Source organism: Oenanthe melanoleuca, chromosome 14, assembly GCF_029582105.1.
Source record: "Oenanthe melanoleuca isolate GR-GAL-2019-014 chromosome 14, OMel1.0, whole genome shotgun sequence".
Classification (NCBI taxonomy): Eukaryota; Metazoa; Chordata; class Aves; order Passeriformes; family Muscicapidae; genus Oenanthe; species Oenanthe melanoleuca.
In genome coordinates, this window is record NC_079348.1 from 1,541,832 (window position 1) to 1,565,011 (window position 23,180).

The 23,180-nt window shown below is 42.3% G+C and overlaps 2 protein-coding genes across 11 annotated transcripts in view; one reads left to right on the forward strand and one right to left on the reverse strand.

The window, feature by feature from the left end:
* On the forward strand, nucleotides 1–22,843 carry TMC5 (transmembrane channel like 5). Of its 10 annotated transcripts, XM_056503528.1 has the most exons (25): nucleotides 1–84; nucleotides 621–688; nucleotides 5,226–5,381; nucleotides 7,407–7,568; nucleotides 8,113–8,294; nucleotides 8,688–8,792; nucleotides 9,501–9,593; nucleotides 10,327–10,426; nucleotides 11,007–11,094; nucleotides 11,408–11,656; nucleotides 11,795–11,946; nucleotides 12,471–12,615; nucleotides 13,157–13,312; nucleotides 13,407–13,573; nucleotides 14,165–14,243; nucleotides 14,618–14,715; nucleotides 16,385–16,480; nucleotides 17,071–17,146; nucleotides 17,712–17,845; nucleotides 18,655–18,828; nucleotides 19,217–19,295; nucleotides 19,619–19,711; nucleotides 20,763–20,864; nucleotides 21,148–21,193; nucleotides 22,523–22,843. In XM_056503528.1, exons 4-25 carry the CDS (start codon nucleotides 7,495–7,497, stop codon nucleotides 22,633–22,635), a joined length of 2,601 nt encoding a protein of 866 aa, XP_056359503.1. In that variant the 5' UTR covers nucleotides 1–84; nucleotides 621–688; nucleotides 5,226–5,381; nucleotides 7,407–7,494; the 3' UTR covers nucleotides 22,636–22,843. The 10 variants fall into 10 exon arrangements, with proteins under 10 accessions (XP_056359503.1, XP_056359501.1, XP_056359496.1 ...); XM_056503526.1 differs by lacking the exons at nucleotides 621–688; nucleotides 5,226–5,381 and adding an exon at nucleotides 22,072–22,303 and having other exon boundaries at nucleotides 62–84; nucleotides 22,500–22,843; XM_056503521.1 differs by lacking the exons at nucleotides 1–84; nucleotides 621–688; nucleotides 5,226–5,381 and adding exons at nucleotides 325–411; nucleotides 21,970–22,303 and having other exon boundaries at nucleotides 22,500–22,843.
* Nucleotides 22,785–23,180, reverse strand: part of GDE1 (glycerophosphodiester phosphodiesterase 1) — a 6,484-nt gene continuing 6,088 nt past the window's right edge. Inside the window, exon 7 of the mRNA XM_056503532.1 lies at nucleotides 22,785–22,872. The gene's annotated coding sequence lies outside the window, so the exon portion shown is untranslated. The remainder of the gene's footprint in view (nucleotides 22,873–23,180) is intronic.

A 23,180-nucleotide genomic window follows, 5' to 3' on the forward strand; every position in this document is an offset into this window, starting at 1 on the left:
AAGAAAGCATGTTTAAATTCGTGGGAGAAGGAGGGTGAATGTCTTGGAACCCAAACAGAAAGACAGCAAGGTGTCACACGACAGGTACCAGCAGAGAACTTGGCGGGGTTGTTTTTCTCTCTCGAGCTGTACGAGCAGGAGCTCAGCTCCCCTCTCCGGCGGAGCGTTTCCGAGTATAGTCCTTTCGGGGAGGGGGGAAGGGAAGGGAAGGGAAGGGAAGGGAAGGGAAGGGAAGGGAAGGGAAGGGAAGGGAAGGGAAGGGAAGCCGGCGGTCACAGCGGGTCCCCCAGCGCCCGATCGGAGGCGGCCCCGGGCGGGAGGAGCGGCGGGCGGGGCGGGGCGGCGGCTCCCGGCACCTGGAGCGGGACCCGGGGCCGGGCAGCCTCTCCTGGCGGCCAGGTGGGGAGCGAGGTAAGCTGCGATGGGCAGCTCGGGCTCTGCGGAGCTGGGCAGGGTCCGGGCCGGGGCTGCAGGGCGGATCGGATTGGGTTGGATTGGATTGGATTGGATTGGATTGGATTGGATTGGATTGGATTGGATTGGATTGGATTGGATTGTCCGCGGGAAGCACCGCAGCCCCGACAGGTGCTGCCGCTTACCGATGGCTCCTGCTCATTTAGGGTGATGGAACCGTAAGGGTCGGACCGCGGGCACGGCAGGGATGTGCTCGGCTTCTGCTCGCTGAAAGGTGAATAACCACCCAGGGGGAGCCCAGAGCTGAACAAACGGCACCTCACAGCTTTATTGTCCCTTTAGCCACATCCGAGCTTGCTCTGCCTTCAGCTGGAAACGCTGGTCCCACGGGAGAACCAGCCACACTTCCCTGAGATCTTCACCAGTGTCACTCCTCCCTTTGAGGGGTGGCACCAGCCTGGCTGCGATCACAGCCTGGAGCGTGACATTTGCCTTTGGTGTAGGTTGCATGTTGGTGTCTGCTAGCTAGTGAAAGGATGTGGCACTGTATTTTCCAAGTAGCCTGCTGTGACTTTTTTTGTGTTGCAATAGGTAAAGGAAGTTTGTATTAAATAGGTGGGGAAAATCTTGGGCTTCAGTATTACACTCAGACTTACTATTTAACCTACAAAGGCTGAAACGTTTCTATGCGGAATACTTAATGTAATACTTAATCTGAAAGCCAAATCTTCATTGCTGTATTTTATTGCTAAACCGCTGTCATCAGTAATGCTTTGTTAGTAAAGCAAACCTGCGAGCAGTGGCATTGCCGGGAGCTGCGGTGGCTTCTGCTTCCCCAGCCTGAGTGACAGCGCTGTCCCCTCTGCCAGCGCTCCGACCCACGGCAGCCTGGTCCCGCTCTGGGCGCCAGGAGCAGCTGCTCACAGCCCGCTCTTTTTTTTTTTTTTTTTTTTTTTTTGTGTGTGTGTTTTGTTTTGTTTTGTTTTTGGGTTTAGTTTATTGGTGCTTTTTTGTTTTGTTGCTTGTTTTTTATCCCCCAAAGCAACTTTGCCAGAAGGACTTTTACCCTGGAAAGTGATAAAGTGCAGAGGTGGTGTGGCATGGCTGTATGGGCAGGTATAAGAAGAACTGGAACTTTGCAGTGGTGTCCTCTTTATGCATTGGTGAAAAAGTCTCTAATTTTCACTTGTGTAGTCCATAGGTTGTGTGTGTTCATTGTAGAATAGACCCTTAACATGCTAATAGGCTACATTGGATTTTAATTGAATTATTTGTCAAACAGTTTGAAAACTGCATATAAGGATTTTGACAAAACCAGTTCTCTTCTTTTGACTGGTTCCTCCTAGCAATGTTCTAGTTTTTTTGGTATTCCCAGTATTCTGACAGATAAACTTTTTGTTTTCCCTCAGGGTACTGTAAAATGCTGCTTGTGCAAATAGTAACAGGACAACAATATCCTTAACAGGAAGTTAAGCTAGAAATTACAAACAGAACAATGCCCTTTTTCAGTCCAAGATCCTTGAGTGTATGCAAATCCCTGTTCATTATCCAAAATGATCCAAATGATATGTGTAGGCTTCATAAACTTTTCCACTTGAGCTGGTGAATGATACTCCTGTAACTGAGAGTGCTCATTAAAGTACAATTTACAGGTTGCAAAGGGAGAGGTATCCATTGCAAGGGCAGAACAAACAGAGCTGTCTTTTAAGTCATAACTGTTCTAGTAAGCAGTGTCTTCTAATAGACCAGATGTTGTTGGCTGGCTTTCCACTGAAAGCAGAAAATTCCAGCCAGGTACTCACTTCTGTTTTTTTTATAAGCAGTTATTTCCTTCAAATACAAGTAGCTGGTAATGTTGGTTAATAGACTTAAAAAACTTGTTTTGCAAAGCAAGATTTAGTCCTGCTAAACGCAGAGAACATGACAGTCTGCACTTTGGAAATTTAGTCACAAGACTGACTTGCACTGGTATGAAATGATTCTTGCTTCAGACCTTTTTCCTATAGACAATGAGCTAGGTAATGTTTTTCAAGGGTTAAAGGAATAATGTAGAGTTCTGTTTCTTATTCTGGCTAACCTCACCTCTCTCGGGCAGGTATACTGTTCTTGCTCTTCAGTTCCTTCTTTCTAATTTCAGTAGTTATATATCTCAGTGCTTTTGATTTTCCCAATGAATTAAGTTTACTCTTGTGGTAGAGTTAGGAGAATAAAAGCAGCAAATACAGAGAGCTGCTCTCAAAGGAGCCTTCAGGATTAGATCATTCAAAGTCATTGTCATGTGTACTTTAGTCCACAGGAATTGGATCTGTGGGGCTTTTTGGGTGGAGAAGCAGGGATGTGTGTTCTAGATTAGGGAGAGTGCTATGAGTTTCACAGAATTAATGAAGTATCTGAACTTTCACCCACTCCCTCTATGCAAAAACTGTATGTGCCTCCACTTAATAACATTTTACTGGACACTAAAATTTAACTACATATTGTAACATTTTTTTAGATGTTTCTGTTTATAATGCAGGTTTCTAAACGCAGATGAAGAAGTAGAAACCTGTCTGAGACATTGCAAACACAAAGTAGCTGACATGCCTTCCCCAAAAACCTCATCTAATCAACCACAGGTGATACAAAGGATTTAACTTGTGAAGAAAGTGAATGTGATCAAGATACTGTGGTCTTACTATTGTGGGGGAATTACCAGAGGAATGTTAAATGGAAGGGATAAGGCAAAAACGGAAGTAGGTGCTAAAAAATGGGTAAAGAGTAAATAAGGAGCAGAGCTCATGATACTGAAGAGCAGCTGGAGGCAAACAGCCAGTTTCCTGCTTCCTTCTGCCTGGCTGCTCTCTGGACCCCACTCTCACCAGGAGGAGCTGAGGGATAGGACAGTAGTAGGTGCCCTTGCCCTATAGGATAGCAGGTGAATCCATCTGGGCTCCAGAGCCAAGAAGCTGTTGGGAGAGGCAGCAGCATGGTGGCTGAGGGGGGGATGCTGTTGCTCTCCCCAGTTTTTTATCTCTCCCTGTGCAGTCATAAGTGAATGAGTCTTCAGTGCTGCTGCATGTTACCTGCCCCTGGGAAAATCCCTTGTAGCAGAGGCAGTTTAGATTGCTTAATTGAATTCAAGGTCAAAAATAGCAGAGTTGATGTTGGTTCCTGTAACTGACCCTGCTGACATCAATAAAAACACAGTGGGAGGGCTGTAAGAGGTGGTGTTTGCTGCTGCTGGTTGGGCACTTGGCAAGCTGCACTAAAGATAAGTGGCTTTTGCTGCCATGTGTGATTCATGCTGGCTCCATTGCTAACACGTCAGTGAGAGATGAGATTTTCTGCAGTGTAGTGTTTGATTAATGTCAATTCACAGGCCCTTTAGATTTTCTGAGAGGTTTTCCTGGTCTGTTGCAAAAGTGTTGAAGCTGTTGGGACTGAGACAGTGGAAGAGTAGTGATCAGTACTGGAATCCAGCTGCTGATGCAGAGTGTAAAACTCCAGCTTGTCTCTCAGATTCATTTTTAGCTTCCAGAAATCAGTCTGGTTTTTTTTCATTGTGAAGATATGTGGAACACATTAAACAGGACAGGGATTCATTAATAAAACTTGTATAACAGTGAAGCCCTGTGTAGTCATACCCTACAAAACTAAACTACCTTTATGGCAACAGAGCACACTTAGCTTTCTGTCTCACTTCTTCCATGAGTTCTATTCCTTCATTCAACATTATTAAGTTATCTATGATGTGGTTCTGGAATTCCCTGGTTTTATTCCACTTCAAGATATGTGCAAATAGGATTTACTTCATGAAATCTTTTTTACTAAGGGATTGCAGGTAAGGAGCTTGAAGGTCTAAGTGGCTTTCCTGAAACTTGATGCCAGGACAAAGTGCCATTTTGGCAAGACATTCACGTTTGTTTTATTATATTCTACATGAAGATTAATGTCTATAGCAGAACATTACCTGCACAGGAAGGGGTGAAACTAACCTGCAATATTTTGTCAAGGCTGTTGATCTGTGACTTGATGGCAGTTATTTCTGGGAAATGATCCAGAAGTCTGAGTCTGCACTGCTTGGAGTTTCCTGGTCTGTATCATGACAGGGTTGAATGGTTTAAGCAGAAAGGACCCACTCTCCACAGACTTATTTATATATCAATGGTCATTAAACCCACTGATCTTAAACTCTTCTGTACTCCAGAGAAGGTGCACGTGTTTGTTTCAATAAGATAAGTTGCTTGCTGAAATCCAAAACCATAATCCACAAGTGGACTCCACTCTGCAAAGGGAACATTTGTCAAGATCCCACTTTCTGTCTTTCACAAATAACCTCTATCCTCCAGCAATTTTCTCCTTCAAAATAATTTTTTAAAGGGAAAACTAAGTCTTAATATCCTATCTTTTCCTGGAGCTATGGTTTGCTGTATTCCATCATAGGTTGAAAAGAGGAAAGAGATGTTTAGTGAGCATCACCTGCTTTGGGTTCTTTCCAGTGAGCTATGGCTGGTCAGAAATGTATAAACTGCCAGATTTGAATTTGCCTCAGCATACATGGAAAATTAATTTCAAGGCCTTAAAACTCCATGAGTGGAGAAGAAACAATATTTTCAGATGCTGGGTCCAGTGTTAGACTGTCCCTGTGGATTTTCATAGTGATCCTGACATGCAGTGCATCATAGGGCTCAAAGAAAATGAAGTGGATTATGACAGAGCCAGCAGAGAATCTATCTTGGGCTTTTTTGAGTTTCTGAGGAAGTCTTTGTGGATAAGCCTCAAGGTCTCTCAAGTGAGTAAGAGAAAGAAATACTGATGTATTTTCCATCCAGGCTGATCTGTTTCTTCTGGCTGGTTGATGTCAGCAAGTTGGTTGATATGGATGGCTGATACTTTCTGCCAGTTTGCTTCTGGATTCTGCTGACTGTGCACAACCCACACACTTCCATCAAAATGTCTGTGCTCTCCACAGCTCCAATGAAGACCAGGCAAGTTGGCAAACTGTTTAGATCAGTGCTCAGCTTTCCAGCTGCCTTGCTGGCAAGCTTCCCAGCTTTTTGGATAGATACAAGAGAGTTGGGCTCCTGGGAAACCGGTTTTAAAAAAATAGAAAAATGTAATTTCGCACACACTTCAAAGGGAATTGTCTTAGAATTTTTCTTCCCCTGAGAAAGTAATTTTTCCCTCTTTAGCTTTTCATTGCAGTTTGAAATATAAACCACATTTATAGGGGATGTTTAGTTTTCCAAGCAAGCCTTTGCAGAGGACCATGATACTCTTTTTCAATAATAATTTCCATGTTTTTTAATAGGGTGTAGGGACAGAATGTACTGATTCCTGAAGGGTTTGTACAAAAGTTCAGATATATTCTGAGCTAGTTCTCAAAAGATCACCAAGAGCTAAGTGGTTCCTGTCAAAGGAAATTTACCTCTTCAGGAGATTTAAGCTTCTAATTTCTTTTAAGTAAGAGCCTTGAATTCCTTTTATGTAAGAACCTTGGATTCACAGGGCATTTATAAGGTTTTCTGGAGGCGAGGAAAGAGGGCTCTGCTAATTACTCTTTTGCTTTCCTGAGAATCTCACTCTGTCTCTGTAGGTGTGAAATTGTTGCCTGAAGAGGCACCGGTGTCACTTAGGAGAGACTGTTTATGTTTCTTTCTGGCAGCAATCACACCCTGTTTTATGCAAAGCAGGGGTGATGCACTGTGTGTTCCCATTGCCTGGTGTGTTTTACTGGGTGTGCTGAATACCTGGGCCCCAGAGCACCCTTCTTCACGCTGTGATCAAAGTATCTGGTTAAAATGTGGGACTTGGAATGCAATCAACCCCTCGTGTTTATAAGCCTAACTCCAAGTCAGGGTGCAAAACCTGGGCAGTGTTTTACAACTATGTCACACTGCAAGATCTTAGACTGTGTTCCAAGCTCTTAAGGGTGTAGATGACACAATAGTAATTTAAGAGCTTTTGGCAGAACAAAATTTTGAAAAGCCCTCAGAAACTAGACACTGTATAATTATCCATTTTGAAGATACTTTTCGTATAATACTACCTTTGCTGCAGTAAAAATCACAAATAAATCCACTGCAAATGAAAAAGTTTGTTGAGACTCTACTGTTAAATGAGATTCAGCTCTGCTTTTCTAGGAATGGAGCTGAAACAAAAATAGGGTCCTATGGGTTTTACCAGCTGTGCCCTTTATAATTTATTTTTTCCCTTCCCTGCTGTGGAAAAGCTTGCCATCTTAGGAAACTTGCATGGTACCTTTAAGAACAAATGCTAAAAATTGTTTCCTTTTTTATTTTGAGTATGATTTTTGATTAATTGCAAGAACTGCCTGTTTAATTTGGATTCTGTTTTTCTTATGTAACATTCCCTTTTCACTGACTCATGAGGACTACCATTCAATACATTCTGACTAAGTCTGGCTTGTTTAAGATTAAAATGGAGCACTCTGTGAGAAATCTAAACCAGGCCTATTTAAAGGATTGAGGCATTAAACCATTCACAGAGCCCTCATTAAGAGTGAGTCTCTAGGTACTGTCAGCTCTGTACAAAGCCATGGTCCCACAGGTCCCTTATTCACAACTAAGGCTTGGAGTTCTTAGAGTTAACAAGGACCAGGGCAGGCTTCACCTCCTCTTGTTTTGGAAATGTAGTGAATTTTTTTGAGAAAATTTGTGCATTTGGCTTTTTTTCTTTAAGGAGGGGAGAGAGAGCTTTATTTTTTATTTAATGTTTTGACATGTTTCTAAAGCCTGGCCTCATTAGTGCTGGGAAAACTTCTGTGGCACTGCAGTTCTGTAGGTTTGGAGAGACCTAACTATAGAGAAATATGAGTTCCTATTTGACCTGCAACTTCTGGTGGACCCCAATTTCCCCGTGGTGATGAAGTTACAACCACTGCTGATTTATAGTTTCATGTTCTTTGTTAGTAGAATAGCAGAATCTTCTAAGTTGATAAAATGGAGTTCCTTCCTTTTAATTTTTATGTACCTGCATCTCTTTTTAACCAGGTCTGTAGTCAGTCTTCCCATTAACATGTTAATGAAGCAGTAGAGACAAAAATAAGGAAGAGTTCATCCTTCAAACTAAGGATTTGTCATGTCTTATTATCACAATGAAGCCTTTGAAAATCCAGACTACCACTTCTCAGAGACACTGGAAATTGATAGAAGGTGAGTTTATTTAATTTTACAGTGTGACTGTGCCATAAGAAATAAAGACATTTATATGCAGAAGATACTTTTTCTCTGGAGTTTTAATTTGTGGATTTATTTCAATCTCTCCTTTATGCTTTCATTCTCAGACAAATTTTAAAAAGTGTTACCAGGAAGGCAGCATTCAAGGGAAATGGTGTGTTTACTTTTTACATGTTGGATGAATTTCAGTTAAATGTATTTATGGCATAATGTTGTAAATATTTTTTAGTTCCAGTAATTTTCACAATGGGCTATAACCTTGGATATCTTTGTTTTCTGAGCAGCTGTTCTTGTTTAGTTAGAGACTAACTGGTCTTATCTTCAGGTGGAGAAAATTTTAGCCTTCCTAATTCATTTGATGACCAAACAAGAATTATGGTGTTGAAGTTCTAAATACAAAATACCTCTCAGTATCACAGTTTGTTTTATAACATACTCAAATTTGATGACAATAGACAGCAAATTATTCAGAATACCTAGGGTTTTTATGACAGGATTTTTTTTTATTATTACTTCACAGGGGGAGTTCTCAAAGGAATCCATTCTCTCATGAAAGTCCTTATGATTCATCTCTGCATGGTTCCTATGGAGAACACAGAGGGAGGGAGCAGAACTACCCTGTGGCCATCCCCATGGCCTCCCTGGGACCTGGCTCTGACTACCAGGATTTACCCAGCACGAGTCCATATGGACATTTCACAGGTAGGTAGCTTCAGGTGTGACCAGCTTAGAGAATCCTCAGAACAGCTGCTCTGTCCCAAGAGAGTCCTGCAGCTCTGCAAAGCTCAACTCTGGAAATATTTTTAGCTTTTCCTTTTTTTTTTCCTTTTTCTTTTTTCTTTTTTTTTTTTTTTTAAGCAGTTTGGGTGTTTTATTAGCATATCCATGGATTGTCTGTCACATTAACAGATCAATAAATATTGTCTTGTTTGGACTGAGTAAGTTGTTGAGTGGAGTGGAATATGGGAGTTTTGTTGAGGGAATAGGTTGCTGTGTTGGCAGTAGATCTGTATTTTGTCATAGGGTTGGCATTCTGTGTCTGTAAATAGCCCATAGCAGTTTGTATCTTTGTGTAACTCTGATTCCCTTCAACAGACAACCTTTCCTTTGAGCCTGAGCCAGAACTGACTTACACCCCACATTCTACCTTCCATCTGCTGGATTATCCCTACACTCATGGAACTTCCAGTGGATCAGAAGGTAAGGATTGTGGTGCATCACAGTATTGCATGTCAATCTCAGCCTCCATAAAATAATGCTAATAAATATTTTAAAGCATTCTTGTTCAGGTATGAGTATCTTCACATAATAAAACCAGGGTCATAACCAGGGTCTTTCCACATCAGAGAGATGAGCTCCACCCTGGGATGTGGCACTGAGACTGGCACTATTTTACTGGCTGAACTCATCTGTGTCATGGCTGGAAGGCAGATGCTTTTAAGGAGTGTAGTCACCTGAGTTTGAATAAGTGGATGGAAGGAGGTGGAGGGAGCAGCTGCATTTTGGCACCAGGGAAATGGGAGTTTGGCACATATAACTTAGTTAGCATGATGGAGTGTGACTCTGAAATGATCCCCCTGAAGGCAGGGGAAGGATTTTTAAAGAAAGGCCTTGTCTTCTAGGAAGAAAGTCTTGAATAATGAATGTATGCATTTGTGAATGGGTTAGATGGAGTTCTCCATGACAGCTGAAGACTGGGCTCAGCTCCTCTTTTCCAGAATTTATCTGAAAAAGTGCTTGTGGTCATCAAAGTTTACCAGGAAAGAAGTGAGTGGGGGGAGTCTGTTTGCATGAAGTTAGTGAGATTGAAGGGTAGACTTTTAACTTGTTCTTGTGAAAGTGAAATTAGAATTTCCTGAGTCAAATTGTCAGAAGTCTCTGGGCTCCCTAAAGCACGTGTGTTTTCAGACAGCTTCATTCGGAGACGGAACCGCAGACCCCCTGATGAGATCCTCGTGGCTTCTTCCAGCATGTCTGAAACACAGCCAGGGAGCAGTGAAGGTAGGGGCTTGGGTAAGTGGTGCAAAATCTGACAGTGCCTTGTACAAGGATGGTGTGGTTGATGCTGCTCTCAGTTTCTCACCAGAATGCATGTGCAGCCCCTCTGTGGTTATGGGGACAACTTAGGTTTGTGCTATGGTAGTGATTAATCTTTTATTCTCTCCTAACACACTCAAATCCCAAGATAAATGAAATGCAGTGCAGTAGGAAGGGGTGAAGTTGTAGAAAGAAATGCTAAGCTCTTTACTGGAATTTGTTTGACTAACTAATAGATTGCTTTCAGCCACTGTGTTGGAATTAATATCAAATTCCAGCTATGCAGAAGCAGCTTGATTGTCAGGGCACAGAGGTGTGTCTGTGGCATGGGCAGGGCTAAGTATGGGCACTAACATCAATTAAAATTACAGAAGAAATAAAGCAAAAGTTCAGCTTTCAAGACAATATATAGAATCATAGAAGTGTAACTCTCAAACAGTGATCAAGTAATGGACCAGAATCTTGGGCTCTTGTCAGTATTTTATTTTCCTTTATATTGCAGCTCTTTCTATGAACATTATTGAACATCTGATTTAGAGTTCTGAGGCAGCTGAAGATAATCTGTAATATTATTAAATCTCAGCTTGCACATCTGTGTAGCAGTGTAAATGGGGGGTTTGTTATTCCATTTCAGGTTGTATATAAAAATTACTGTATTTTTACCCCAAATTTTTTTTTTTGCATGGGTCTGATGCAGAGGAAGATTTAATTGGAAGTCTTGCAAGTATGTCCACCAAAGAAAGGATTAAAGCAATCCAGAAGATGCCAGAGACAATGAGAAAAAAGAGAGAGATCAGGTAAAAATAAAAGTTTATCTGTTTAGTTTTAAAAACATTTACTTCTAGCAACATCTAGCTATCAATTATGGGGGGTTGCCATTTGCTGAGCTTTGGTTTGTCACTTTATGATAAGTACTTTTTAATGCACTTTTAAAGAGTTAATGTCATGTAGGAGAAAATAATTTAATGATGGAGATAAGAAGAATCTCTCATGGTAATATAAAACAGAATATCAAGGTCCTGACAGTTGGTTATAAATGATGACCTGAGATTTATATTCAAAGGAAACTTGAATGTTGGTCATTGAAAATGGAGAAGAGACCACATGATCTCAAACATCCTTTTGTCTTCTCACAAAATATATTTAAATTCTGCTGCCAGTGTGAGTTAGTGGAGGGGTTAGAACATGCTGTCATAGCAGGGACAGGAGCCAAGGTATCAGCTAATATAAAATGAACCAGTAAGAACATCTCCATGTTGTACTAATTCTGTTCATGTGCACAGGGGTGAAACTGTATTTGCAGCATCTTCTTTTGCTTTTTGATTCAATTACAACTCATGCTATAATGCCTGTCACCCCTGCCCTGCTCTTCCACAGAAATGAAGTTCTTAAAGAAATAACAAAAAAAGCAAACCATGGTGCTCAACCTTCCTGCTGTACACAGTGTCTGCAAGGAGCAGCAGTGGTAAGTGCCAGAAACTTCTGTCAGTCACAACAGAGCACACTCTCTCTGCAGTATTATCACTGTCTCCAGTGGAATCTGGTGTCTTGCTTCATATTGCTTACCAAAGATCCAGGTAATTGCTGCAGTGTTCATTAATAATGACTTGCACTGCAGTTGCACTCAGGAACACAGGTTAACCATCTCACAGAGCATGGAGTGGGGAAATCCATTCTTAACAAAAAATGAAACTGTGACATTAAAATCTGAAGCTTCATTAAGTGGAATGGAGTCTGCTTTGCTTGCAGATTCATCTGTCTCCTCTTTCTCCCCTCAGTCATTTCGACGATTTGGGAACAGCCTTTCAGAACATTTCCACCAACTGAGGGTTTGGCACAAGACTCTGAAGATCATTGGTGCTGAGTTTGGAACCAGTGTCCTTTCTTACTTCGTTTTCTTGACGTGGCTGCTGAATTTTAACATCTTCTCATTCCTCATAAACTTCAGTTTCATCACAATTCCTCAGTTTCTTGCAGCAGAACCAAATAACCTTTCATTCACGGGCCTGGAGCTGCTCACTGGAGCTGTGAGTATTTCACCACACCTGTGATTTCATGATAAGGAATAGGACACCTCCCACCTCCAGTAATTGGTCTTCAGATGATGATGCTTTCCACCATGGAAGTGACAGGAAATATTCTGAATTATGTCCTTATCATTTCAGGGTTATTTTCAACAAACAGTGCTCTACTATGGCTTTTACACCAATGCTACAATCAGTAAAATAGAGAATGGTCCCTCTTACAACATGCAGCTGGCCTATATTTTTACTGTTGGAATATATTTTGTCATCTGTTTTCTTATCTTGTTGTTCAGGTAAATTTACTGTGAATTCCTATTTCTCTTATATTAATTAAAAAATAGCCACACAATAAAAAACCCATCCTGTCAACAGCTAGAAGTAATAATTGTTTGAGTATGTTTCTGTAAGTCCTTATTTTCAGGTGTAGAGTTCAAGTAGAAATTTCAACAAGCAGTCTCCAGGAATCAAACCTTTATTACATAAATTAAAAATAACTGCAAAATAGTAAGGGACAGACAGAGAATCCCATTTCAAACTGGGGATGTTATGATCCCCTTTTGTAAGTTATTGCTCCTAACATTGTTTCTTGTTGATGTGGCCTTCCACAGGTAAAGATTGTCAGCAACAATCTTGAGATGGTAATTCTAGAGTTTCTTACATTAAAGTTTATTTTCCACATTGTATGTAACGTGCTCTGACATAGGTCTAATGAACTTGTGATGGGATGGAAAAGCTGACAAATCTCCCTCCTTGCCCTGCAGTACAGAGTTCACAAATTTCTCTGTCACACATCTGACCAATTTAATTTTCATTGCAGCATGGCAAAATTCTTCTCCAGGAACTTCATTAACCCTCAGGAGATCTCTGTGAATGCCAGCAAGCTGCTCTGCACTTGGGATTTCAATATAACCAATGACAAAGCTGTGAAGCTGAAACAGAAGAATCTCTGCACACAAATAAAGGTACAGAGCTCAGGAGGCACAAAACTGATGTGAGTAATTCTGTCAGAGACTTAGCTGTGCATGCAAATTTGTGTGTGCACATACAAGTCTCTAGCAGAGTGACACAAGTGTGCTAGTCCTGAGCCTAAGAGATTTAAATCTTACTGACTTCCTGAGTTTAATTTGGTCTGAGCTCCTGGCATTGGCTTAGCTGCTTGTTTTCCTTTTCTCTTTAAGCTACATATAAATATTTGTATGCTCCTGTTCTATTGACTGAGGCTCTGTGACTATTAAATATTTTCCATACCCAGCATTTATTTTGATTTCTCTCCTTCCTGCTATTTGAATATTTTATAAACAAAAGGCAGGCTGGAAACATTATCTGTGAAACTTGACTTTTAGGATAGGAACACAAAGTTGCCCAGTAAATGTTCCTAGAATATTACTCTGCCCATTTTCTAGAGTAATGATCTTTCATTCAATTTCTCATGTAGTTCCTTGAAAAAATCTTGCCTTATGCTGTTGACTAAGAACTTCTTCATTAGGAATTGTTTCTTTACAGGAAGGCCTCACTGAAATAAACAAAGAAGTTCTAAATTTTTCTGCAATGGAGAGAGTTATTCGTGTTGGTGTTCATCTCATTGCCTGGGTTGCTTCCCTGGGAATAGCAGTAGCTGCTTGTGCTGGTGTTTACTTCCTCTCCATGAATAACCTCGAGGTAAGGCCAGACAATGTGTGGACACACACTGGGGCAGCATTTTCCTTAAGGCTCTAAGTTTGAGTTGTTAATTATGGTTTTTTCCCTCTCTAAGCTGTTTATGAAGGGATATAGAAATGACCTAGAGAGCCAAGCTGCCATGTTGGTGCTCCCTGTGGTTGTATCTCTCCTCAACACTTTGATCCCATTCTTCTTCTCCTGGCTTGGGCACCTGGAGAAGTTTCAGACTCCTGGACAGCACATATATGTCACTATTACCAGGTATTTCTTGCTGCCACCTCTTAGTGCTTTTGGCCTGAAGTTGTCTGAGTTCTTTTTGATACAAACCTGTGTCTGGGGAATAGGGAGCTATGGAGGAGAATTTATCTTCTCCAAAGGCTTCTGAACACTCTTTCTTCATGACCTTTTGTCTTTCATGATCTTCTGGGATGTTATAGCTCTGCATGAGGATGAGGAATAGTTTCCCTCCCAGCTGGGTGCACTGTGACACTGGGTTTGTAGCATTGGGCCCCAGAAAAGGAAGGGAATTAGAGAGAGGACTGAGGTAATCTCCCTTAAAAACAGATGCCTGGAATTTCCCCTGCCTAACCCCTGCTGTCCCTCAGCCCTCCCTCCCCCAGCCCAGCCAGCAGCCTGTTAAGCAGATGTTGTGCCAAAGTTGTTCTGCCCAGCTCCCCTTCTGCCAGGACAATAGAACAATGCCCACCTGATCTCCCAGGAGAGCTGCTGTTAGTCCTGGCACCCTGCAGTGCCAAGAGGAGGTAAAACTGTGTACCAGTGGTCATCCTGCCATCAGTTCCTCCAGGTATGCACCAGCTCTTGGTGCAGTTACTGTTACTTCTTCTTTTTTAGAAATATCATCCTGAAAATGTCAATTGTTGGAATACTGTGCTACTACTGGCTTAACATCGTGGCTGCCTCAGAATCACAGGTAAAATTTCAAGATTCCAAATCTCTGATTTACAGTGCCAGGTTAGGAACCACTTGGATAAGAGGCTTGCTTCAGCAAAGAGAAGCACATGTGGTGTCTTGGGAAGCTGAATTTCCTACCCTAACAGTTTTTATTAGTAGCTTGAGAGAAATCAACTGTAGAAAAAAGTGAATGGCCCAGCTCCAGCCTCAGCTGGATGGCAGCATTGTTCACTGAGGAGTCAACTATGATTTGCCAGGCTGCTAGAATAGATTTGATCAAGGTTTCAGATCTTTGATCAAGTTTCAGATGCCCAAGATTTGGGAACAATATTTAAATTACATAATATTTAACTTCTAGTATTTTTTTTTTTTTTTCCCTTCTGTTTCTTGAAGTGCTGGGAAACTTTGGTTGGCCAAGATCTCTATCGTCTTGTTCTAGTTGACTTCATCTTTTGTTTGCTGGGCTCTTTCTTTGGAGAGTTTTTACGAAGGTGAGTACTACTGTTCTAAACTTGTTTTCATTCATTAACCAAAGATATGATCTGTTTTCTGCATGTGAGACAAGTCCAGCAGAAGCATGGCTGTGGCACCACTGAAGTTTCCTTGATTTTCCCTACCAGGCAGAAACTCTGTGTACATGCCTTGTGTATTTTGCTGCTCCTCCCTAGAAGGAGGTCAGTGTGTCCTTTTTCCCTTTGGACATGGGAACACATGCAGGGAGCAAGCCACATTCTACTCTCATGGATTTCCTGAGAGTGAGGTGACAATTATCTCAAGCACAAGCCCACCTTTGCTGCATAGGCATGGGCACACTGCTGCCTTTCCCTGGTGTACCCCACTGTGATTTTTTCCTCTCTTAGCTATGTCACCATAGTGTTTACAAGTTTAAAATCTGATTTTATCAGTCTTATTAGGCATATAATGAGTCTCCTCAGTGAAGAGGTCTGTAGCATGATAAATGAGAACTGTGACTAGATGTCAATATAGCTCTGTATGTAAGGAAGAAGTAATTTACTTCTGACCTCTGCTGTGTGAACCTTCCTAGTGCCAAATATTGCTTATGGCTTGGGCAGTGTTTAACTGCTTGCCAGCTCTACAGAGCATTTAGATCCCTGGCCAAACTTTTGTTAAGAGATCTATTGTTTGCTCTCTGACCATGATTTGAGCAAGACTGCTTTAAAAGGTAGGGCTTTGTTAACTTTTTGCTAAATTAATAAAAAACAATGTTGAGAAGCTCTTGAAGACTTTTCCTCCATGGCTCTTGCCAGTGTACTTTAATCCTCCTGCTCTTGGTTCAGTAGGGAGCTACCTCCCAGCAAAAGGTCACAGAACCAAAACTGCAATGTCAGCTGATAATTGGCCTCACCTAAGCTGGGCTAAAGCACCTGACATAGATGTGTGAAAGGTTAAAAGTGCAATTGCTTGTATTTAATATTTTGTGCTCAGATAACCTCCTGAAAGCCCAGCTCTGTTGATGATGCAGTTGATAAGGTGGTATCAAGATGTGCTAGTTACCAAAATCTTTATTGCTCTCACTACAACAAGCAAAAAACTGAGTCTCCCCAGCTCAGGAAAAGCGAGGTCACTAAAAGGGATAGTTGGTCCTCAGTAGGAATTCTTTCAGTACTTGCTTACCTGTCTGTTTCAGCTCCTTGCAACCTTAGTGAGTGAGTTTGAAGTAGGATGTATTTGAGGGTACATTAAGAGTATCAGTTAAGAGTATAAAAAAATTCTTTTTTTATTGAGGCTGAAAATTGTCAGGGCATGAAAAACCTGTTACAGTTTTGTAGTGAAGCCCCTTGACATTTCACCTGCTTAAGCACAAGGATGCTTGTGCTTAAAATAACAAGTAGTTACTATAGTATAGATATGTACTGATGGAGTAAGAAATCCTTGTTGGTTTTCTGTTTCAGTTGTGTGAAATATACACTAGGTCTTACTTCCACTCTGCTTTGTTTTATGGGATTTTTTTTTTTTGCCAAATTGTTTCATTTTTGTTGTGCTGTCTAATGAATGAGCTGTGGCTGCTTTGCATGACACTAATGCAGCTTCTAAATAATTTATCACTGATGCTTGTATTCAGAAGGTCATTTCCAGGGATTTCTATAGAGGACTTTATCATTTAGCAAATGTGCTATAGTTTTTTGTTTTCCCCCCCAGAATTATTGGAACTACAGTCTGCCTGAACCTGGGGCTGCCAGAATTTGATATTGGACGAAATGTTTTAGATTTGATCTATGCACAGACTTTGACCTGGTAAGTGTTAAATTTGCAGCCAAAACTTTATTTGTATGTAGAACTATGGTGGGAAAATTCTTATTTTGATGTTTGTGGGTGCTTCCCAGAAAGAGCAGGATAAATGGCTGGGAGGTGAGCTGTTCAGTGCCTTTGGAAGGATTGTGACTTGCCAAAGTAATTGTGTGGGCAGTAACAATAACTTCAGTCAGTAGTTTACCCGGTGGCCATCTGGTCTGGGAGAAACCTGATAGGTTCCTGCAGGAATATCCTGGAGTTTTGTTTACTTCCCCACTGGGATGATATTTGTGTTGAAATAGTCTCAGCATTAAATGCTGGAAAAGAAGCCTTGTTTCCAAGAATGAGTATGTTACTGCAATTAAAAGAGGGTTCTGCAGATCTGTACACAGATAAGTGTGTTTGAAATTGCATATTTTCCAAGGTGGATTTATTGCTAGAGGATCAAGGGTAACAAAACCACATTTCCAAATAAATCCCACACTATCTGTATATGATGTTGTTGTGGTATTTTTTCTGCTTTCAGTGCACTGAGAACTGAACAGTGAATATTGAAAATGTAACTTTTTTCTCCTACAAATCCTTTCTTGTAGGATTGGTATCCTGTTCTCACCTCTGTTGCCTGGTATCCAGATGATAGCATTTTTTATAGTATTTTTTGTGAAAAAGGTAACAAACTTAATATGTATTTGTCATAAATAATAAAGTAGTAAAATCAAAGGCTGGAGAACTAACAGTGGACAAGTGCATATGTCAGTATAGACACTCAGCCTGTGGCTGTGACTTTGGCCCCCCAGTTACTCCCCAGCAGCTCCCACCTCTGAAGTTATCTAGGTGTAAGCAGGGTGACTCAGCTAAACATCATGGCAGAAATGTCTTCTTTTCAGAATTCTTTGTCTCAGTACTATGACCAGATGATAACTTGTTTGTTGGGTCATGAAGCAGTCTGTAGTGTTGAAGAACAAAGCTGCAGGTAGAAGGATGGATTGAAATTTCCCTGAACCATGAGTTTGTGTGTGCTACAAAAGCAAACTCTACCCAACAGACTTCTGAGGAACCCATCAGAACTTCATTTAGCCTCTTACTATGAACCACACTATATCTATCAAATTTACATAAAAGTTGTTCTTGGAAACTTTTGATAGATGTTATTTCAGCAATTTCAGTGGGATTGACTTAAAGCAAGTTGAAGTGGCAGGTAACAGCATTCCAAAGTGCCTTCATCTCTTCCCAGGTCAGTCTGATGAGGAATTGCCAGCCCCCTTGCAAGGTCTGGAGAACTTCTCAGATGATGACATCCTTCATTTTCCTCCTGTTTTGTCCTTCCTTCCTTGGAGTCCTGTCTGTCATTGGAGTCACTGTCTGGAGGTAGGGTACATCACAGGCTGCTCAGTTCTGCTGAGAGAGCTGATACCAGCAGAGGAGTCTGCATTTCTCTGTAAGAGAAGTTATGTTAATAGCTGGTGAAAGGCTTCAGGTGTTCACGGCAAGTTCTTGCACTGTGGGTTTGCCATAATGAGTCTGTTACTCTGGTCACAGGAAGGAGGGCAGCATGGATACACTTCTCTCTTGACAATACTCAGCAACAAGATTTTGATGTTTAGTGAGACAGGTGACCACACATGAAACCAGGTGGGATGAAAGCTGTCAGAGCTATCATTTCCAGATGGCAAGTGGGAATTTCAGACTGTCTGGGGTGGTCCAGTTTCAAAACAAACACTTTCCTATTTCAGTTTACTGAAAATGTTAATTCTTATAATGGCCTGCCTTATTTTACCACATTCGGTTGTTACTGAAGATCTGCAGTGGCTCCTGTCCTTGAAGGCAAGGTGAAATGAAGGTTCCTTGTGGTGAAATGTTAAAAAAAATCCAGTTTTTCAATTTCCTGTAGCATGTGCTACAGTGACATGTGATATTTATGTCAAAATTGTGCTTACAGAGCTTGGTACTGATCCCTTGCAGCAAGGACTCATGTCTCACTACATAGTCTGGGCACTTAATGGCTGCAGAGAGACACAAGTAAAAAATAAAATACAGATCATGGAAGTACCCTGGGAGCCCAAAGAGAGTAGAGGGCTACAGAAAACTGAGGAGCATCTTAATGTACAAAATGACAATATTAATGAATTCACTGTTAACATACAAAGGTTTAAGTAGCTGTTTTTTCACACTCTCAGGTTAAAGCCTTCAGAAGGATGTGGTCCTTTCAGAGGTTTGTCTTCCATGTATGCTGCAGTTGCTGAGTGGATACAAGTACTGGAAAATTACACTATCTCAAAATGGGTTGTGTGGATCTACCATAACTTAATTACAAGTGAACTTTTCTTCTTCATCCTCTCTAGTTTTGTACTGTAAGTATCTGCTAATGCAAAGAACCAGAAAAAGGCCTTTAGTGGAAAAAACTGGCAAGGATTGAGTTGTTCTATGTTATGTTGTCTTCTGGAAATGCATCTTGTATTGTTGACTCACTTAAATGTGAACTCATCTTGAATACAAGTCCATACATTTATGGGTCTTTTCCAAGGGCATATTTTAAGCAATTTCATGCATTTGCCATTTTATAAGCAAGTCCATGTGTTTGCCATTCCTTGTGTAATTGGATACATCTATTTTGTGTGTGTACAGAGATGTGTGTATGTATGTCTTTTAAGGGGTTAAAATGAACAAGATACATTTCTATCTAGACATTGACTAGAATAAAGTGCTCATATGTTGGACCTTTCTGTTTTGTTTGTTTAGAATTGTTACTTATCTTTACTGGGAAATAATACAAGGAAGAAAGACCATGACCAAACTCTTACGTCAGCAAATTAATAATGTAAGTTTGGCTTTCAGCTGGATCTTTTGTATAATTTGGCTTCTGTGTTGATTGTCTCATCCAGCTTTGTGGGGCTGTAACCTGTTTTCCCTGTAACTGTGCAAAGGAGGGTGGGAGCCCTTCCCCATGGGATTTGCAGGGAAATTTAACTCTCAGAGTTGTAGCAAAAGAATTTTATCTTCAAGATGTGCTGCTGCAGCTCCCCCTGTAGACAGATTATTTTAGAGTAGAAGGAATTATTTTGGTCACTGATTACTTACAGGCCTTGAGTTTTTCAAGGGTAATTGGTGCATTTCAGCTAATGCTCAAATATGTCTTTACAGGCAGGGAAAGATAAGATGTTTCTACTCAAAAAGCTGCGGGTACAGCAAAGGGCAAGTCGAAGCTCCTCTGCACTGGGAGGAAGAGGCCAGCAGGTCAGTCTGACTGCTCAGCTTCTGCTCTTTAATTACTTGCTGCAGTTCCATGGGGCTCCTCCAGCTGTGCAAACGCTGCTTTGGGAAAAGCCTGTACTTCAGACTTCATCTAAATGTTTACTACTTAACTGCAGACAGCAAAAGGATCCTATGAAAGTTCCCTAACTACTTGTTCCAGGCTGGAATTCAACCTGATAAAGTCCTTACCCTCACCAGACATAATTTATGATTACGAAACTTGAAGAAAACATTCCTAATGTTCATGTGATGGTCACCAAAGGGTTTGAACCTTGCCTAGGCTAAGAAGGAGGCTGCCCTCCTCTCCTGGCTATGGATTTCCTTAGGGGGTTATGATTTGTTGTTATTTTCAGCTGAGGTAAAACTGAGTGCATTGACCTAACCCCATTTTAAATCCCATACAATAAGAGATAGACATATACTGTCCTAAACTTGAATTCATTTTTCAAGGCAGTCCTGCCAGCAGTTTGCTGTCCATCAAATTAGTGTCAAAATGTTATAAATGTTGGCTGGTGTTTTTATTTGAGTTGAGTAAAAACTGCTTGACCTATGTACTAATAGAGAAAAAGTGTTTGGTAGGTTCCACTCCTTCCTTCCAAAAAATCCAATTTCCCAGTATGACTGGCTATCATTAAAATCATTACATAAGCTTTAAAAACCAAATATGGAAAATAACTGATATTGATCTGTTGTTAGGTATAAATATATTTAATGATAATACAAATAAATATTGACAGTAAAGAAGTAAGGTGAATATGAATGGGCATTTTCTGTGTGCTGGGGTTTTTCAAACAACTGTGCCCATATTGAGTGTCATGAGTGGGACTCCTGAGAGGGAGATTTGGTCACCCAGCAAGTGTGGATGTTCTTGTGGTTGTTAAGGTCAGCTTTCAGAAGGAGATGCCAGAATGATCTCATTCTGGATTTAGTAGAAAGGCCACCTCCCTGAGCCAAGGGAGATGAGCAGTGCCGACCATGCAGTCACAGCTGCAAGCCAGAGCACAGACTACTGATGTCAAATACTGTTTTTCAGAGAAGCTCCTCTTCATACCACCCACCCCAACAGCCAGCCCAGGAGGTGCCAGACTACCTAGAAAGGGCATTTGACAGAAACCAAAATACATCCTACAATGAGGTGAGATGGTCAAAATGTAGAAATGTAGAATCTGGGGCATGACACGGGTGATGGGTGTGTGTGTAGCAAAGTCCTGTATGCATGGAAATAACTTTAAAGATTAACTTAAACAGATATAAAAATGTGATCAGAATAGCTACTGAACACTCCTAATCTCAAACCTGCTCAAGACTTGGACAGTGTGGTTTTACTACACATAACTGGTATCTTTTTCAAATACAAGATAACACACATGGGAAGGAAAACTGTGTGACCTAACCCTGCCTGTGAATTTTGTTTTCAGCATCCCTTTTCTGCTGAGATCTCAAGCAGCAGTGACTATCTACCAGGTAAGCAACTAAGATGAAACACAGGAAGTTCTTAAAAATTCAGCTCAGTAAAAATGTTTGATATACACACATAAAAATGTTTGATATACAGACAGAGCATGTGACAGCTGCATGTCAGGGACACAGCATTTTAGCATCTTGTGCAAAGAGAAAAAATGACTGGGCTTGTGGGGTGAGTATTTTCTATAGGTTGTGCTTTTTGGTAGCTCATTCTGGTAGCTGTCCCTCACTAGTGAATGCTGCAGAGGGAATTGTAACTCCACCACTGCACAAGAGAGAATCAGACACTGTGCTGATAAGTGTAGTGTTAAACTGGGCTTTGCTATTCATTTTCCCAAGGTCCAGCAGAGACCACTCAGCAGGAAATAGGTGCTGTCTCTGTCCTGGGAGACAAGATAGGAAATGTTAATTCCTGAGAGCACAAACCTGGCAAAGAGCTGGCAAAATGTACTTCTGGCACATTTGTTCTGGAGTTGGTGGTGCCTTCTAAAGACTGACCACCAGCTTCTGTGCAGTAGAGAGGAAAATTCCTGGGTAAACGAACTATTTTGTCTATGGGAGCACCCAAAAGCCAGGCAAGAACTTTAAATCACTTTAGAAACAGCTTTCCCATCTGAGAGGTTACTAACGCTGTACATCTAGAACACCATCACGCTCAGAAGAAAGCACAGCTACGGCATCCCGCGGGGTAGTGTGCCCCGAGCCGGGCAGAGGGGATGCCCGCGGAGGGGCGGCCGTGTCCCCCCGCCGCAGGTCCCGTTTCTCTGTGCCCGCAGGCCCGCAGCGCTCCCCGCCCGGCCGCAGGTCCCGTTTCTCTGTGCCCGCAGGCCCGGAGCTCTCCCCGCCCGGCCGCAGGTCCCGTTTCTCTGTGCCCGCAGGCCCGCAGCGCTCCCCGCCCGGTCCCAGGTCCCGTTTCTCTGTGCCCGCAGGCCCGCAGCGCTCCCCGCCCGGTCCCAGGTCCCGTTTCTCTGTGCCCGCAGGCCCGCAGCGCTCCCCGCCCGGTCCCAGGTCCCGTTTCTCTGTGCCCGCAGGCCCGCAGCGCTCCCCGCCCGGTCCCAGGTCCCGTTTCTCTGTGCCCGCAGGCCCGCAGCGCTCCCCGCCCGGTCCCAGGTCCCGTTTCTCTGTGCCCGCAGGCCCGGAGCGCTCCCCGCCCCGCCGCAGGTCCCGTTTCTCTGTGCCCGCAGGCCCGGAGCTCTCCCCGCCCCACCGCAGGTCCCGTTTCTCTGTGCCCGGAGCGCTCCCCGCCCGGCCGCAGGTCCCGTTTCTCTGTGCCCGCAGGCCCAGAGCTCTCCCCGCCCGGCCGCAGGTCCCGTTTCTCTGTGCCCGCAGGCCCGGAGCTCTCCCCGCCCGGCCGCAGCCCCGGCGCCCCCCGCGCCCTGGAGCTCGCCCTGCGCGCCCGGGCAGCGGCGCTGCGGGGGGACAGCGATGGATTCCAGCCCTGAGCGGGCACGGGCGCGCCGCAGGATGCTGCTCTCTGCTGTGCTGGAGAAGAACGGATTGCAAAATGTGCCGGCGCTGTTTCGCAGTGGGATTTGGTGACAGCCTTCCCCCAGGACTGGCATCACCTCCGTGCAGTCAGGCTCCCTCCACAGCTGACTAACTATAAAGAAACTTGTGCCTAACTGCAAATAAAAGTTCTGTTTAAAAATATTTTTCTAACAGATATTTTTTAAAAAGAGCTTTTGTCTGATCTGCTCAAATAAACAGAAGTATATTAAAGTGCAGTTGTTTTTAATGACTGAGACATTATAATGGCTGTGAAATAGCTTGTGTGAACTGGGTTCATTTTTCTGAGCCATTTTTACTGTTTATAACACTTTAAAGCGACTTTAAAGCAGCTTTGATGAAACCATCAGAACTAAGAGTGACTAATCAGATTCTCATCTGTATAAAACTATTGCTTGTCAACTGAAAGTTTACATGTCTTTTCCTATAAAGGACTGGTTGGAAGTAACACAACTAAGATTTATTTTTTTATCATGCATGA

Excerpts from the sequence above, each read along its gene's own strand:
- TMC5 (XM_056503521.1), top strand. The coding sequence starts at position 7,495 with ATGTCTTATTATCACAATGAAGCCTTTGAAAATCCAGACTACCACTTC. Across the intron at positions 9,594-10,326 it reads ACAGCCAGGGAGCAGTGAAG|AGGAAGATTTAATTGGAAGT; the intron begins GTAGGGGCTTGG and ends GGTCTGATGCAG. Across the intron at positions 21,194-21,969 it reads CAGCAGTGACTATCTACCAG|GCCCGCAGCGCTCCCCGCCC; the intron begins GTAAGCAACTAA and ends CTGTGCCCGCAG.